General features: G+C 40.3%; 2 protein-coding genes across 2 annotated transcripts in view; one reads left to right on the top strand and one right to left on the bottom strand.

Annotated features, from left to right (window-relative positions):
• Positions 1–16304, bottom strand: part of emp1 (epithelial membrane protein 1) — a 163333-nt gene that overhangs the window by 60623 nt on the left and 86406 nt on the right. The gene's annotated exons all lie outside the window — the stretch shown is intronic.
• grin2bb (glutamate receptor, ionotropic, N-methyl D-aspartate 2B, genome duplicate b) overlaps positions 1066–16304 on the top strand; it is a 69790-nt gene continuing 54551 nt past the window's right edge. Inside the window, exons 1-2 of the mRNA XM_062428850.1 lie at positions 1066–1138; positions 1172–1569. Coding sequence (XP_062284834.1) covers positions 1375–1569 — 195 coding nt within the window. The 5' untranslated portion in view covers positions 1066–1138; positions 1172–1374. The remainder of the gene's footprint in view (positions 1139–1171; positions 1570–16304) is intronic.

Raw genomic sequence — 16304 nt, forward strand, 5'->3', positions numbered from 1 at the left:
CTAAGATTCATTAAAATTACATACTTTGCCCCATTCAGGACTTCATTCAGAACCAGTTGGTGAAGCTACATTATGAAGACTGTGAAGCTACGAGTAATGGCGTCCGTGTGGCGACGCGGCGACCATCAATTCCTCGCCATGAAAATACGTTTGGCTTTTTGATGGCTTTATTGAACTCGTATCATCATGAAAATTGGTACACAGGTCCAGGGTGCCGACCTCAACGTCTCCATTCGCTCATAGGCGATCTCACTCGTGTCGCCCCCTAGTGGAGGCAGGAAGTGCCATATTTTACATCATCATTGTGCGATTTCCACAAAACTTCACATGTGTAATCACTGTCCCACCCTGAACGCAACCGCTTGTGTTTTGTTACACTCTACTGCCCCCTGGTGGATGAACCATCAACCTCTCATAACTCCTTCATGCTTTGTCCAATTCACTCCAAACTTCACATGACTGATGAGTGGCCGCCCTGAACACACCAGACCACACCAGACCATATGTGTAACTACCTGTGACTGCCCCCTACTGGATGAACGAAACATTGCATTTTTGGCCTCCTTCCAGGTTTTTTCTCACTTTCTACTTCACGCCACAGCCCCGCCATGCCTCAGGCCCCGCGGTGGCATGGGTGAGCGAGGGCCCGCCATCGCCGCTTGCGGCTTTAATAACTCTTAGATCAGTTTGTAGACTGCAGCACATTAATATGTTTGGTGAAGTCTGAAGTGATTTTCAGAGTTTTCTGGGTGTGTTGTATTGTACTTAACTCTCTTTCTCTCTTTCTCTCTGTCTCTCTGTATCTCTGTCTCTCTCTCTCTCTCTCTCTCTCTCTCTCTCTCTCTCTCTCTCTCTCGCTCTCTCTCTCTCCAGGGACGGCATTTACACTCCTCCACAATGCTTGTCAGCCTCCACCTCTCTCCCTCTTGTCTTCAGGACAAGCGCCTCGACTCCCCCTCCTCCTCCCACCATCGTCCTCCTGCTCCACCTGTAGACCAGTCATCCCATCATCTTTACCCTCAGCCTCGGCTGACCCTGCCCTTCCTGTCCTTGTCCTTCTCTCTCCTCCTCCTCTTCATACTCCTCTTGCCCGTCTGCGAGTCTCGCAGGGGTGGAGGTCTAGGAACAGGGCCTGGAGGTTCCCCAGGAGGACAAGGTGGCCAAAGGGGAGGCAGCAACCAGAGGGGTGTTGTCATCCCTCCTCAATACTCTCCTGGCTCAGTGCCTCTTCCCCCAATCAATCCCAAACTAATCAACTCACTCAGTATCGCTGTCATCTTGGTGGGCAACTCTAGTGAAGTAGCCCTGGGGGCTGGACTTGAGAAAGAGGACTTCCTGCACATCCCTTACCCTCCCAAAGTCGAGGTGGTCACCATGAATGAGACCGACCCCAAGAGTATCATCAATCGGATCTGCACACAAATGACGAGGAACTCACTGCAAGGTGTAGTGTTCGGTGACGACACAGACCAGGAGGCCATTGCTCAGATCCTGGACTTTATCTCTGCCCAGACCCACATCCCCATCCTGGGCATCAGGGGCGGCTCCTCTATGGTTATGGCTGCCAAGGTAGGAAAACTCTTTAGCTGCTATTTTATGGAGGTGAACAAAGCATTGAATTGTGAATTACTTATCGTGAGAAATCACAGCGATCTGAGAAGTGCATTTTTTATCCAACAAAGTCCCAAAAATATTTCATTTAATGATATCTGTATTGCATATTTCACAATGCTACAACCTGCACACTATGACAGCCACCTTTACAGACTTGAAAAATCATGTTTGTAACTGTTTGGATCTACACCTTTGAATTCTGTCAATGACACAAACTAGTGTTCCTAAAATAATCCTATTTTTGAGAGAATACCTTTATTTGGGAATCTCAGGATGAGTTTTGTGGTTAATTTAGGATAACTAGGAAAAAGAGAGAATCTTCTTCAACACTTTAAGACTTTGTTAATACCACACAGGGCTGCTTCTTATTCTAACCGTGCCTCTTTGATGATATATTACGCCGTTAATTGACCTCCTCATTGAGCCTGTTATTAAAACAGTTAGTGTGCAAAGTTGTTCTTTGCTTCTTTATGATGTTAAAAGCAGTTGAAATTTATGTTTTAGTTTTTTTTAGGAATTCATTCAAAAAAGAAAGCCAATATTTTATATGATTTATTTACAAATGACAAACATTTAGTTTGTACAATCACAGTGTAGGACTTCCTGCTTGAATAATGTTGATCATGATGGTCTATCATGATGAGACATATCAGTGTATGACAATATACTTGTGAACGCAGCAGCTCCAACACAAACTGATCCATGGTAGACATTTTACACTTTCCACCTTTAGAGCAGCTGATCTAAATTAATTTTAGAGCACCTTGCTGCATAAATCTGCATACTAATTAGACAAAGTGATTTATTTAAATTACTATAGTTAAAGCTTCTGTATTAATGTAATTCATGTATAATGTGAAGTCATGTATCTTAATGAACAAACTTGCTAATGTCACTATCAGCTCACTGAATAATGTGATTATAAAACTGGTTATGTTTGATAAATTGTTGTGATTATGGTAGAATAATAAGCACACTTAGACTTAAGACTGACTGTCAAAATCTGGGAATCAGATCTAAAGCTTTCACTTGTTGCTTCACAGAACATTTAAATCAGGGCTATGTCTCAACGTGGATCAAGAGAGAATCAAATAAAAGCTCCAGTTCAAAGAGAATTGCGTTTATGTCCCCGCAGCAAGGCGGTCCCTCCAGTGTGTCAGGTTCAGAAACACTCTTAAAGCCTTCAGGGCCTTTTCCTCTTCTCGTCAGTGACAGGCTGTGAAGGACCTGTGCATATAAAGATTCAATAGTGGACAGAAAACGTGAGACAGGTGGAAGTGACAAGAAATGAGAGGAAGAGAACGATGGGAGTGAGTAGAGATGAAGGAAGAGAGAATAAAGTGTCTTTCTTAAAGAGAGAGGGAGAGGGGTGAAGGTTATGAAATAACAAATTGTGTGGGTGTGAAGGAGGAAGAGGATTCAGCTCAACATATAATTACCGTATTTTACAGCTGACAAACAGACAGAGGGCACAAACTGAGAGTGACAAGATTCAAAGCGATAACAATGTAAGAGACATGTAAAAACACTGCTGTGGGAATAGAGCACACACAGAGAGAAATGATGTGTGTGTGTGTGTGTTGTGTATTACACATCATCATTTGATGCTTAGCACAGTTTTTAGGGAAACTTCAGTATTTTCCCCCGTTTTCAGTGATTAGAGTTGACTTGGCTCGTTCTCTTAAACCTTTATTCTTCCTCTGTTATGTATGTTCACTGGTAGTTACACACATACACACACAGAACGAGGGACGAATGCGGTTGCGATACGGTTGCCACAGCAACCACTTGCTTATATATTTCTCTCTACATACTGTATAAAAGCTGTTACAGTGGGAGAGAGAAAAGGAATGATTATTTTTGACAAAAGCTGTGCTAAAAGAGAAAAGGGATAATGATCTAGTCATGGAGGGGGTGTGAGTTTGGGGGGGGAGTGGGGGGTTTCAATAGATGAATGGCTAGATTAAAGCGTAAAAACAGAGAGGGGGAAAGAGGATCAAAAATAGGTTGGTGAGACTTTGAGGGAAGAATGAAGAGGTGAATTGCATTTCACAGTTTTAGTGGTTTTTGGTGCGACTGGCTGTTTCTTTGTTTTTTTTAATCTTTTATTTATAGCTTCTCAGTCATATCACAAACAAACAATGAAGAAAAACAACAAAACAATAACATGCTGACGTCCACACCAACCCATATCCACACACTAAAGAACTAATATGCAATCCAAAAAGAGAAGGAAGCAATAGCAATAAAATGGCTCTGTGATGCTATATTTAGGTACAGTGGTGCTTTGAGCTAAATGCTGACATCAGCATGCGAACATTCTCACAGTGACAACGCTAACATATTGATGTTTAGCAGGGGTAATGTTTACCATGTTCACATCTAGGAACCTTGACAGCGTGAACAAAATTTTGCGGCATTTTCACCCAGTTGATGTTGACATATTTATCAAGATAAGTGACAGCCAGTTGAAAAGTCCGGAGACAACCAGTTAGATGGTTCACCCTCTGGGGACCATGAGTGTCTGTACAAGCTCAGTTGTTGAGATATTTCAGTATGGACCAAAAGGTTTGACTAACTTACTAACTGACTGACAACAAAAGATCCACACTGCTAACTACAAAGCAAAGTGCAACTCACAAATAGAAGGAAAGAAATATCCCAGATGTCCTATTGTTTAATTTCACACATGGCCCCCTTGTTGTGTGTGGGGGGATACCTCAAAAGAGTACACTGTGAAACAGAACAAGTTTATGAAGTATTCCTTTTCACAGTATTAGAAACAAGAGTCATATACACAAATATGTAAACACATTTTGTTATGAAATAGATTTCATACAGTATATCTAAAAAAAACGTCATTATTTTTTCAGGCGAGAAAGTAACCATTTAGATTTCCCAGTATGTGGTCAGTTTTTCCAAACAGCACCTGTTTGGATATTAACTCAGACATTTTCGGTGCTGTGAGGAGACCGGCTGGTCATCTTGACCTTTGCCATCAGCCACATTATTGCTTCCTTCCGCTTTCCAAACCCGGAAACTGGCTAAGCCAGACCTGGCTGGTATACTGCAAATTCAATTGTTTTAACAGCTTCATACTGTATACTACCATGAAATACAGTGTGTAGTACTGTTTTCCCCGGATAGTATGTAGTAGGCGGCTCCATGTGCAGCATCATTGTCAGTCAAGGTTTAAACTTTGGTATTGATTATTTATTTGAATGAAACTACTTTTTTCTTTAAAAAGTCGAAATCTGCTACTGAAACACTTCTGAACAGAACTTCTGTACTTTTAGACAAAGTCATAGCTGGTGACATTGGGACCCTTCACAAGACTTGCACCTTACACATAAAGGAGGCAATGATGGATAAATTATATTTAGAGTTGTTTTATCTGACAATAGTGCAGTTTGTTATTCACTTTATATTGCATTAACTGTTATTGTTTCTGTGTTTTGACAATCGTCTTTTTATTTCTTGTGAGCTAAAGATAAGTTTCCATCTTGTCTGACAGTAATATCGTATTCTACCCTAAATAAAGGAATTAGGGAGACTGAAGAGTGTAGAAAATAGTGATCGAGTGCTGACCCTATTCTGTGTGTGCACATACTTGTGTGCATACGACTGTGAAAGAGCGAGTGATTTTTCATCGTCAATAACTCGATTCCCTCCAGGTTGCCGAGTCCATTCCTTATCAGTCCACAATTATGATTAATCTATTTTGCTCTAAATCCTCCTGAAATCCTTTACTTCATGCGTCTATCTAGGGCAAGCCATTTGATTTCTCCACATTTGGTCACCAAGCAATTAGATTTCCATTTACAATAACATCGAACACGTGTCCTTTTTTTTAATGGCATATGATCTCTAAACCGCATTATTGCACATGCTTGACAGTCTCAATGGAGATTGTGTGGCCAAATAAACAGGCCTTATACCTTGCAGCACTCCTGGCTTTATTTTCCTTTCCAGTACCCCATTATAATGAATCAGTGAGCCAGTGACAGATGCAGGTTGGCCCATTATGCACCAAACAATTTGCACGCTTCCATTTAGCCATTAATTCACTCTGTGCCATGTGTTGGTATTGGCATAATGGGACGACAGAGAGTTGGACCCAGCCTACACTCAACTTCAGCTCTGGAGACTAATGAGGTCTTACAGATCTATTGTTGGGACTTAAGCTGTGTGTGTATGTGCCTTTGTGCACATATGAGTATGTCTCTGTGCATGTGTGTGGACACGTTAAGCATGCTGGTATTCAATGATGATAGCCTCTTTGCCTGTGTTTGGGGAGATTACAGCAGTTGTTTTCGCTGCAAACAAGGTACCAAGAGGCACAGAGCATCCTGATACGATTTCTCATAAATGGTTCGCTCTCCTCAAAGTAAATTTTTTTTCTCACCGTTTCTTTGTTGTTGGAGTCATTTTTCTGTCCAATGCTGCCTACTGTTTTTTAATCATGCAGGGGGACTTACAGTTCTTGCTTGTTTAATACAAATCTATCTCGGGGTGAAAAACAGTCTGTCAGGTGGTCAATAGTAAAACTCATGGATGAATGGACTGCAGCGCTGAGGCTCTCTTGTTGTGTGATTTCTCCAATTGAAAGAAAGAGAAAATATAGCATATAAGCGGGGCAAACTGCTATTGAATCCCTCTAGAAAAAACCCATTTTGCAATACAAATATAGCACTCCCTGTCAGTGAAAACTGATTCACCCCTCGTTGATTGATTACTACAATTATACACCTTCTCGATCTTAAAATAGGAATCCTTTGCAGAGAAGTGTGTGAGAACTTCTTGTGAGACAGACATAGCCATGAAGGTTAACTTTCTTTCAGGCCTGCTTGACCAGTTAGACCTACAGTATCTGACATTAGCCAGACCAATTTGTGGCTGCACAGAGATATGAAGGTTCTTGCTAATCTGTTGAAGCTGACATGATTTGTTTGAGCCAAGGGTGCACTCTATTTTCTCATCATATTGTTCTTGTTCCCAATTTGTGGTTTTATGAGTCCCCTTATTTCATCCTGCATGCACCATGTATCCCATTATGCTTGGTGGTTTTACATGAGGGGATAATGGCCTGCCTCTGTAATGCCCCCTTTTGCAATTAGGGCCTATTCCAACAGACGAGAGAATTAAGGAACAAACTACAATAATAAACTGCACATATGCATATTGCACCTCATGCAGCTATTATCAGACATTATTTTTTTTTGTTTTCTTTGCTCTGTCAGTGTCGTTCAGACAGGATTGGTTTTCAGGAAAATGTGAGGAGCGTAATAGTCAACACAGAACATCCGTGATGTGAAAAGGCCAATTTGCGCAGGAGACCTCTGTGATCTGTCTCAGATATTACACAGACGGGGCTGTCTGCTCCATTTGTTGATCGTCACTATAACAAAACTGCTTCATGTGTCAAATGTAGCTTCTACAATTGATTCTGATGCACCTGAACTGCTACAATATGACTTTGCCACGAGAGCAAATAAAAGTCTCAATGCAGAATGCTGACTGCTGTCAGTTTGGACCATTGTCCTTCTCAAATTGAAATTAATTTTTTATTGGACTTGTTAGGATTACTTTGTGGGCATTCAGCAAATAAAATGACTGCCTGTCCAGATTTGGATATGACTAAAACAACAGACCAGTAATCATTACTTCAGCCGTTCTCTCCTTGTAAAACTAATCACATCCTATTAGAGCTTCAAACCCACTTTCTGTCTCTCTCACTCTGTCTCTGTGAGATATTATGGCAGTCTGCATTTGATTGATGTTCCTATTTTCTTGGCAGTACATTTAACCCTTGAGAGGTTGAAAAGATTGAACCAGTGATAGGGAGAAAATTCACCTATCGTGCGTCATTCCTGTGGTGTTTGACAGCAGACATGAACATCTATCCCTCAAAGCTAAAATCAAGAGCGCTCATGCTAATCTGTAATGTCATCAAACAACAAAGCCCAGAGCTGCTCCTCTGGCGATAAATGGAAAACAGAGTTTGTGAAAATGTCTGGGGTAGTTTTCTTTAGAGATGTTGTGACTTTGTTTAGAAAGCACACTGTAGAGGCTTAATTTACCACCTGGTCACTTAGATTTTTATGCCACTTATATGTAACAGCAAATATGCTTAGAGATAAATGCAGGCCTGTTCAAGCAAGATTTTCATTCAGTATAATGGTGATAATATCTGCCCAGTCATGAAATGTTCATTCTCAGCATATCTGCAAAATGTTCACTGACAGCCTATTTAATTTTTTTTTCTACAAAAGTATAATTCATGTTTGTATGTGTTATGTTTAAGCACAAAAGCACTTGGTTAATGTTTGGGAAGGATATTGAAAACATTGAGCAGTCTCAACAAATCTCATTCAGAGCCAAACCAACTATGAGTTGATTACACAGTGTGTGTGTGTGTGTGTGTGTGTGTGTGTGTGTGTGTGTGTGTGTGTGTGTGTGTGTGTGTGTGTGTGTGTGTGTGTGTGTGTGTGTGTGTGTGTGTGTGTGTGTTTGTGTGTGTGTATGTGTGTGTTTGTGTGTGTGTATGTATCCAAAGCCTGGTATATTGTACTCCTCTTTGCCTTAGACCTCTGCTGGTGTCCTAAAACTGTTAAAAACGGCTGCACTTGGTCATAGAACTATTAACAGCGATCACATTTTCATTCTCCAGAGAGTTGTTCCATATAAGGGAGATTGCCCTGTGTATATGTGGAAATGTGCAATGCTTCACTAGCTTGTTGTGCTACAGGTATATAGCACAACATCTTGACTTTTTGAAGTTCTTTGTTTCTGCCATACAAGGAACTACTACCTGGAGACAGAAAACATGATTGTTTACTGTTATTAGTCTTTGGAACAGTTTTTAAACTTATGCAAACATAACTTTTACAGCAAGGAAACATGTGAAGACTTTGTTTTTGGACAACAACGGAGAGGGAATATTATATATCAGGCTTTGGATATATACACAGAACTTGTAAGTAAGATGAGTTCATTGATGGTTTGGCCAGGTTCGCCAGTACAGTGTGTCTGTTACCAAAACTAATACAGGACTCAACAAGGTGTCAACATCTGGCACTTTCTACACTGACTATCAGGGCTGTTGTTCTTTCTCGCCAGTGAGCATAATCCAGGCAGCAATTATGTTGGATATATTTGGGAAAACAAATTGGTAGTAAATAGACATTGTAAATGAGACCTGGTTGGAGTTGCACATTTCACTTCTTCTCATCATGTTTCCAAAACTCAGCCCAACAGTCATGCACAACAGTGAGTGACCTTTGCTCTTTACTGCTTGTACAGTCCTCGTTTCTCATACAAAATGCTCTCAGCAGGGATCTGCGAAGTAGGTTTTAATTACAGGAGTTAAGTATTTCATGTCGAGGCTGTTTTGTGAGAGCAGATTGTTCTCATAGTGCTCCCAGGATGAGACACATTTGCTCTTTACACTGTCCTACCCTCTCTCCGGTAATCAGGATCAAGTTTGAGGTCAAATAAAGCACGATGCCAATCCTTATCTGTCTGTATCACTACCTTACCTCATCCTTTTCCCATCTTTGTCCTCCATATCTTCATTTTCACTCCATTGTTATCACAAACGACACCACAAACTGTTTATGAATGTGGCCCCACCCTCAGTGTCCCATGAATTCACTCTACACTTACACAATGTGTATTCTCCTCACTCTCATTTTTTCCTGATACATTTCTAAATTTTAATTGTGCCCCTCAAATGCTTGCAATTCCTTGCCTCCTCCCCTCTCGCTTTCTCTTTCTCTCTCTCCTTTCTCTCCATATAATGAGTTCGTTTTATCAGCGGCTGTGCTATGCGTGGACAAGATGAGTAATTTTGAAGATCACAGGAGACTTCTCTGTATTGCACTCGGTTACAACAGGTTGTCAGAAAGCCTTGGGAGCCTCACTTGAATTCTCCCTGCCAGTATTAACTTTCTGCCCTCTTAGCATTCTAGCATATGAGTCCTAATTAACTGCTGAGCTCATCACGTAAGGTGAAGATGACATTGCATTCGAATGGAACACCATTAACCTTTTGGGACATCAAATTACAGTAGAAAGCTTGTTTCTTTTGGATTTCTCACTAGTTGACCAGTTTGAGACAATTATGTTCAGACATATTAATCTATGAGATTGTTCTCAGAAGATAGTATTTGTTGTTTGTTCAAATAACTGATGTTTACATTTACCTGACAAGGACTGGTTTCTTTCATCTATAACACTGATCTTTTCCTAACTTTATCCAAATAGTCTAATCAGAAAGTGAATTTTCATCCTCCTGTGTTATGTGCCTAAAAAGTGGAAAGTGAAAAATTTGCAAAAAAGTTGATATACAGCCAAATGTGTTTACACTTTGCTGTGGTGTAGACATTGGAATATCAATAAAGAGAAAATGTGATAATACAATAGAAACAGACTTAGCAAATAAATCAAGACGTACATGAAACATGTGACTTTAACATCACTCAAGCTTGCGCTGATTGAACAAAAACATCAGATCTGTGTGGACCGTTTAGGATAGTGTAAAATTCCTTAAATGTATACATGTATAAAGAAAGTTTTCCACATAGTTTTCCTTTGAGTTTTGACTGGTGCTCCTCTTGTTGCGCCCTCTTCCTCTGCAGTGGCTTAATGGCTCAGGACTGGAGTATAAACACCACCAACTGTTTATATTGATGGGTCCACCTCCCAATATTCATATAACTGTAGTGGATTAGAATATGAACCACATTTGGATAAAATCTTTATTGAGCTTTGGGGGAAAAATAAAGGAGTGCTCAAAGAATTCATGCAGCAATGAGGATTCTGCATGGAAAACTTTAATCCTTACAAAAAAATTTACATAAATATTCATCTTAAGTTAACAAAACCAAGAAGCACACAAGGAGGAGGTGGGGGCAGTGGAGGGAGCTACGACAGCAAACAGTTTTGGTAGGAGTACATCAGCAGATAAATAGTGCAAAGTGTTACCAATCAGCTTATAGTGACACAGCTGTGATTGAGTCAGTGACTGTGAAGTATGACAGAAACAGCTGATGTCAATCAAAGACTTGAACTGAGGCTATGCTTCATTTTGTCTCACTAAATCTCACCCAACCTTAACTTAAAGTGCCTCATCAAACGTTTAGATGGTCAATGTCTATTTTGGAAGGAAATGACAAACAGTGTATCTTGTTGTTTAGTTCAGACGACTTGTGAATGCTGACTGACAACAAATTTGTTTCCATGTCTTTTAAAAAACACTGATCAGATTGAGTGATGGATGCTGCGTTCTGTCTTATAGCACAGCTGCTGTGTTGGTTTAAAATCTCATCATTAAGTGGTTGCCAGTGAGACTGAACATATGAATGCTGACAGATGTCTCAGTTATCACACAAAATCACAGGATATTTACTTGGTGAAGCTGAGGTGCACAATTTTAAAACGTCTTGATCCTACACCATTACTAAATAGTAGTATACTATTGGTCACATGCATCTTTATCAATAACTTACTGCTATAATTCTAAATGCTGAATCAATCTAAAGCTCCCAAAGCCCCATCCTGAAGGCAGTACTCACCTCTGATGCCTCAAAAAGTTGCAGATGACCTGCTGACAACTTTCAGTGTTCAGTGTCATTAGAGGTTCAAACTTAAAACAAACTCTCACAGCATTAAATTCATTTTTAAGAAAGTGTACATGTTAGAGGAAGCTTTGGTGCCACCGTTCATTTGATCTTCATCTTGGAGTGTTTTTTATGTTCAGGGAATATAAAGACAAAAAATAGTCAGCGAGAGATAAAAGATATAAAGATAAGAGCCGGTGCAGCAAAACAAAAAGAAAAAAACATAATCACATAATGTGGTTTTCATGGTTTTGCATCAGGCTGAAGAAGGGCTCTTAAATGCAGAGAGAGAGTTGGCTGACTTGTGGGTATTTAATCCCAAACAGGCAGAAAGGTTGAGTTTGTTCTAATTGCACAGAGCAGGGGAGGGCAGTCATTTACATTCATCAGTGAGCCACCATTTGTTGGGACTGAGATAAGGAAAAAGCGAGAGAGGAGCAATGGAGGAAGCTGTGGAAAGAAAAAATGTTGGTGCATAAGCAAATTACTGTCTGTATATCACCACTTATATCCACAATTTGTCTAAATTGGTGCATATGGTCCCATATGTAGATTTCCATCCACCTGTTTTATGCACATTTTCACTTGGCACATAGAAATATAGACCCTAACTGATGCTGTAGTTTTTAAAAAGTTTGACAATTATACATTGCTGATAGTCATTTTTCACAATTAACAGATAAAATACATGACAGTCCTCAAATTGCAACCACAATATGTATTCAACATGACATTAGCAGTTAAAATAAAGGTGTCGGTAGTCTCTGGGGGACAAACTGTGTAATGACAACATGATCCTTGCCTGAGGTGGAAAAGCTGGCATACTAAAACATACTAAAAACACCTACAAGTTGCATGTGAATCAGAAGAGAACGTTATTCTTAAAGGGAACATATCAGGGTTTTTGTGATTTTCTGTTTATTTTTATATTGTTATAATGTTAAATTATGTTATGTAATTATGTTGATTTTAATCATCAACTTTCTCGTTCAAGTGAGTAGGAAGGTTTGTCCAAACTTTTGAACGGTTCTGTTTGTAAAATGCTGCCTGCGAGTCAAAAGCCAGGACTTAACCCTGCCCTGAATGCTTCGTTTGCAAGGTAACCTCTACTTCCTCCTCATGATGACGTCAGATTGTCCGTGCACGTCCACAAACTGCCATCTGTTCTGAAGACTTTGTTGCTAAGTTGTTTAACGTTGTCCTCTCGCATATTTCAGGTCGGAAATCCGAGTACTTATGTTTGTGTACGTAGCCTCTTGAGCTGCTGGAAGTAATACGAGACACAGCTCCAAGGAGCAGACCAATCATAGCAGAGTGGGCTCATCGGGAGCAAGAGCTGTCTGTTTCAGACAGAAGCTGAACCGAAGGGCTGCATAAAGAGCCAGTATGAGATAAATAAGAAGTTTTTCGAACTGTACATCATGCAAAGATATTCCAGTAGAGACCCAGAATATAAATATTGAAATGGAAATGGAATATGTATAAATATGCTCTTAGTTGGGAAATTAGCTATTAAAATGCCACTTACTGGTGCTTGAATACATTATATTCATTTGGCAGGAACCTTTGTCCAAAGCACTAACTTTTCAGGACAATTTGGGATTCATTGTCACGTTTAAGGACACTTGGACATGTGAACAGGAAGAGTTACAGGTTGAATCAGCAACACTACAATTAATGGGCTTGTCCACTCTACCACCTGAGCTGCAAACAATTATATCATCTTGTCATCTCTCTCTAATACATTTGCATATAGTTGATGGAAACGCGCACTGATTCTCATTTAATTTTGTAGAAAACTTTGAAAAAACATTTCAATTTAAACATATTCAATGAAACATAACTTTTGTCTGAATTTGTGCCATGTGTTTTGTGTGCCTTGCATTTTTTAGTGCTTCGGCCTGTGTGTGTGTCTGTTAGTGATGGCGAGGCGGAGGTAATACAGTATCTGTTTGTGACAGCTGGTGAGTCTCTCCAGTAGCAGAGACTGACACATCCGGCTCACTGGTCTTTATCAGTGGTGAGAGTGACACCCAGTGAGTGGCACCTTCACTGGCACTGGTTCACTCGCTCTCCTCTCTGCTCTAATGAGCCTTGGCCTGATTCTCACTACTCAGACTACGTTGCTCCCAGGCCTCCTGCTGTGGCCTACAACAGCATCTGTTGGCCATGAGTGTACACTTAAAGCCTCGCTTTTTCTTAATTTCTCTCTGGTGGAAAACGTATAATGTGTGCAGTGTGCTTCAGGTAACGGCCATCATTCCTCTGGACAATGTTATTACATAGTTGTCGGCCACCGAGCCATCAAGCTGTCACACTGTTGAGAACTGAGTCTCCAGACTGTCACTGAGGCAGCTAAACAATGACAATGATGGAGTTATAATTAGTGTTGCACAATTAATCTAATCACGATGTCAGCCTGTGCAATTATATAACCGCAAAAGTGGCATTTAAATTTAATTCAGTTTAAATGTGCGCATGAAATCGATGTCATCTATGCACCATGAGTGGAGATACTTCACAGACTGCACTCAATCTCTGTGAAGTCAGTGAAAAGTGTGCAGTGCATGGTCACATGACTTGCACAGACCACATACCAGGTGGAAATGGATGGTAACAAGTAGCCGACGTTGAAGTGGTGAAAAAAAAAGTGACCTCTGTTATATGGCGATATTTTGGATTAAAGCTCAGCAACATTGAGTAGAAAGAGGCCCTCTGTAAAACATCTCAAATGAATGTCTCTGTATCACACAGCAACACAACACATTTATATCAGCAACTTAAACAGCACAAAGAAAAATATGAATGTATCGCAGTAAACACGTTAACTAATAAAGAGACGACAACTTAAGCCTGTAAACAAAACAAAACAAAAACCGACTCCATAACATACTGCTTGGCAAAAGACATTATGTACCTGTACTTGGTTAGCAAAGAGGGATTTCAGATAATGATCCAGACCTGAGGATCACACCGGCGACAACATGGCCTTGGGCTTAAAAGAGGCATTGGCTGCATGTGTGAGGAGCATCAGGTCGTTATCGCAACAGATAACTGTACTAACATTGTGAACACGTGGAGCTTAATCAATGGACATACATTTCACCTTGGTTTTGGGAGGTTAGATTCTTAAAATCATCAATAATTATACACTCATGACACCATTTTGTCTATCATATTGCAATTGTAATCGCAATATTTTACACAATAATCGCAATATGACTTTTTCACCGAATCATGCAGCCCTCCACCATATAATACCTTATGTACTAAATATCAGTGGTTCTCAATGCTGGGAGCTACTTTCTATATTTAGTGTTCAGAAAGTATGAAATACAGTAAGTGTCAGCAGCTGCAGAGGTATGTTATAACACTGAGTATGTTTAAGGAGTCGATGAAGAGGAAAGCTGTGTTTTATTTTCTTCTTAATAGATATCTTATCACAGACCGCCTTTTGAGAGAGCTGTAAGGAATCAGGTTGGCTCGTTGTACGAGTGTGCGCTGGCTGAGGCTGATTATACCAGAGCGAAGGCAAGAGGTGATGTGACACTGCAGCTGTTAGCCCCTGCAGAGTGTTATCACACACAGTCCTGTTTATTCAACACACACTGGTGGGGAGAGCCACACTCTCAAATTTCAGCTTTAGATGAGGTACCTGTCTCTCTTTCCTTTTTTCTGGCTGTCGTTTTCACATTTTTTTTCAGTTTTCTGCGGATTCTTCACCAATTCTTTTCCGTTTCTTTTTCTCTATCTTTATACCACATCTTTCTCTCTCGGCTCTTCTCTCTAATCTCCTTCTCTTCCCTTTTTTCCCCTTCTGTTCTGCATCAAAGTAAGCCAACGCTCTCCGACAAGTACTGGCTCAAAGCTTACATTCTCACCCTTCAAAGCCATTGCATGTGTGTAAGTTAAGAAAAATGAAATGGCATTTGACATTTTTGGGGGGGATTTTTGACATGCTGAGAGAAAATTCAAGCACAAACAGGGAGTAATATTGATGTGACTGAGTGGACCCATATTTTTGTATTGTGTTAGGTATTATACACCAGATGAGAAATCCATTTCCTCTCATGATGCAGAGTCAAAGTTCAGCAAAGCCAGACCTTCTTCACATCAAGCAAACAGGTAGTAGATGTGTGCAATAGGTTGGTAGATTCAAAAGGAGGCAGCTCGTGTCTGCTGCGTATTTAAATAGCTCAGTTGGTGATAAACATCACAGGAAGATTACAGACCTAAATTTGTTGGGCACTGATTTAGAAGCTATGTCACCTGCTACAGACTCTTGTAGGCTTCACTTCTCTGATGTCGGCTGATTCACAGCTTTTCAGAGGATGGCATTTACATTTAAAAAGCCAGTTGTCAGATTGTTTCACTTTCATTATTCGACTTGACACTGTGCTCATGTTAGTTGTTTTGTGTTTGGTGGTTGAGAGTGAAGTAGTCGTCCTGCCATCGTCATTTTGAGTGAACACAGAAGCTGCAGCAGCTGTCCCTTTGTAAAATATGCCAAATTAGGAGTTGTTATTTCTTAAATTGACGAACAATAACTGTAACTGTTGATATGATCCATACTTGTCGCTGTTAATCTGTCTCTGGCACATCAGGATGGATTCCTGCTTCATGGCCAGCAAGGGTAACAGCTGTCAAGTAGCACAACACAAGACTTCTTTGTATTGCTGTAATAATAGGAATACTCACAATTGAAGAGGTCTAGAGCCAGGCTAAATTATAACAACGTTGGGACTGATTAATGTTTGAGCTAATGTAACTAATACTTAACTGTAGGCTCAGTAGCTGTTTGTGGTATAGGCAACATATGCAATCACCATGTGCACCAGTGGGCGGGTAGCGTACGGAAGAGGGCAGAAAATAGTTTTTCACTACACTTGCACCTTTCTCTTATTTATCAGTCATCATCACACAGACACACTGCTGGTATCAGTGCGACGTACACTTCACAGGGACATGGGTCTATGATGTAAAAACATTTTTATAACTTCAGATTTTGTTGCTTGAGTATCAAAAGTAATCCAGTACTTCTAATCTGCATGGTTAATGTTCTTCATTTCT

This window comes from Scomber scombrus, chromosome 2 (assembly GCF_963691925.1).
Source record: "Scomber scombrus chromosome 2, fScoSco1.1, whole genome shotgun sequence".
Taxonomy (NCBI): Eukaryota; Metazoa; Chordata; class Actinopteri; order Scombriformes; family Scombridae; genus Scomber; species Scomber scombrus.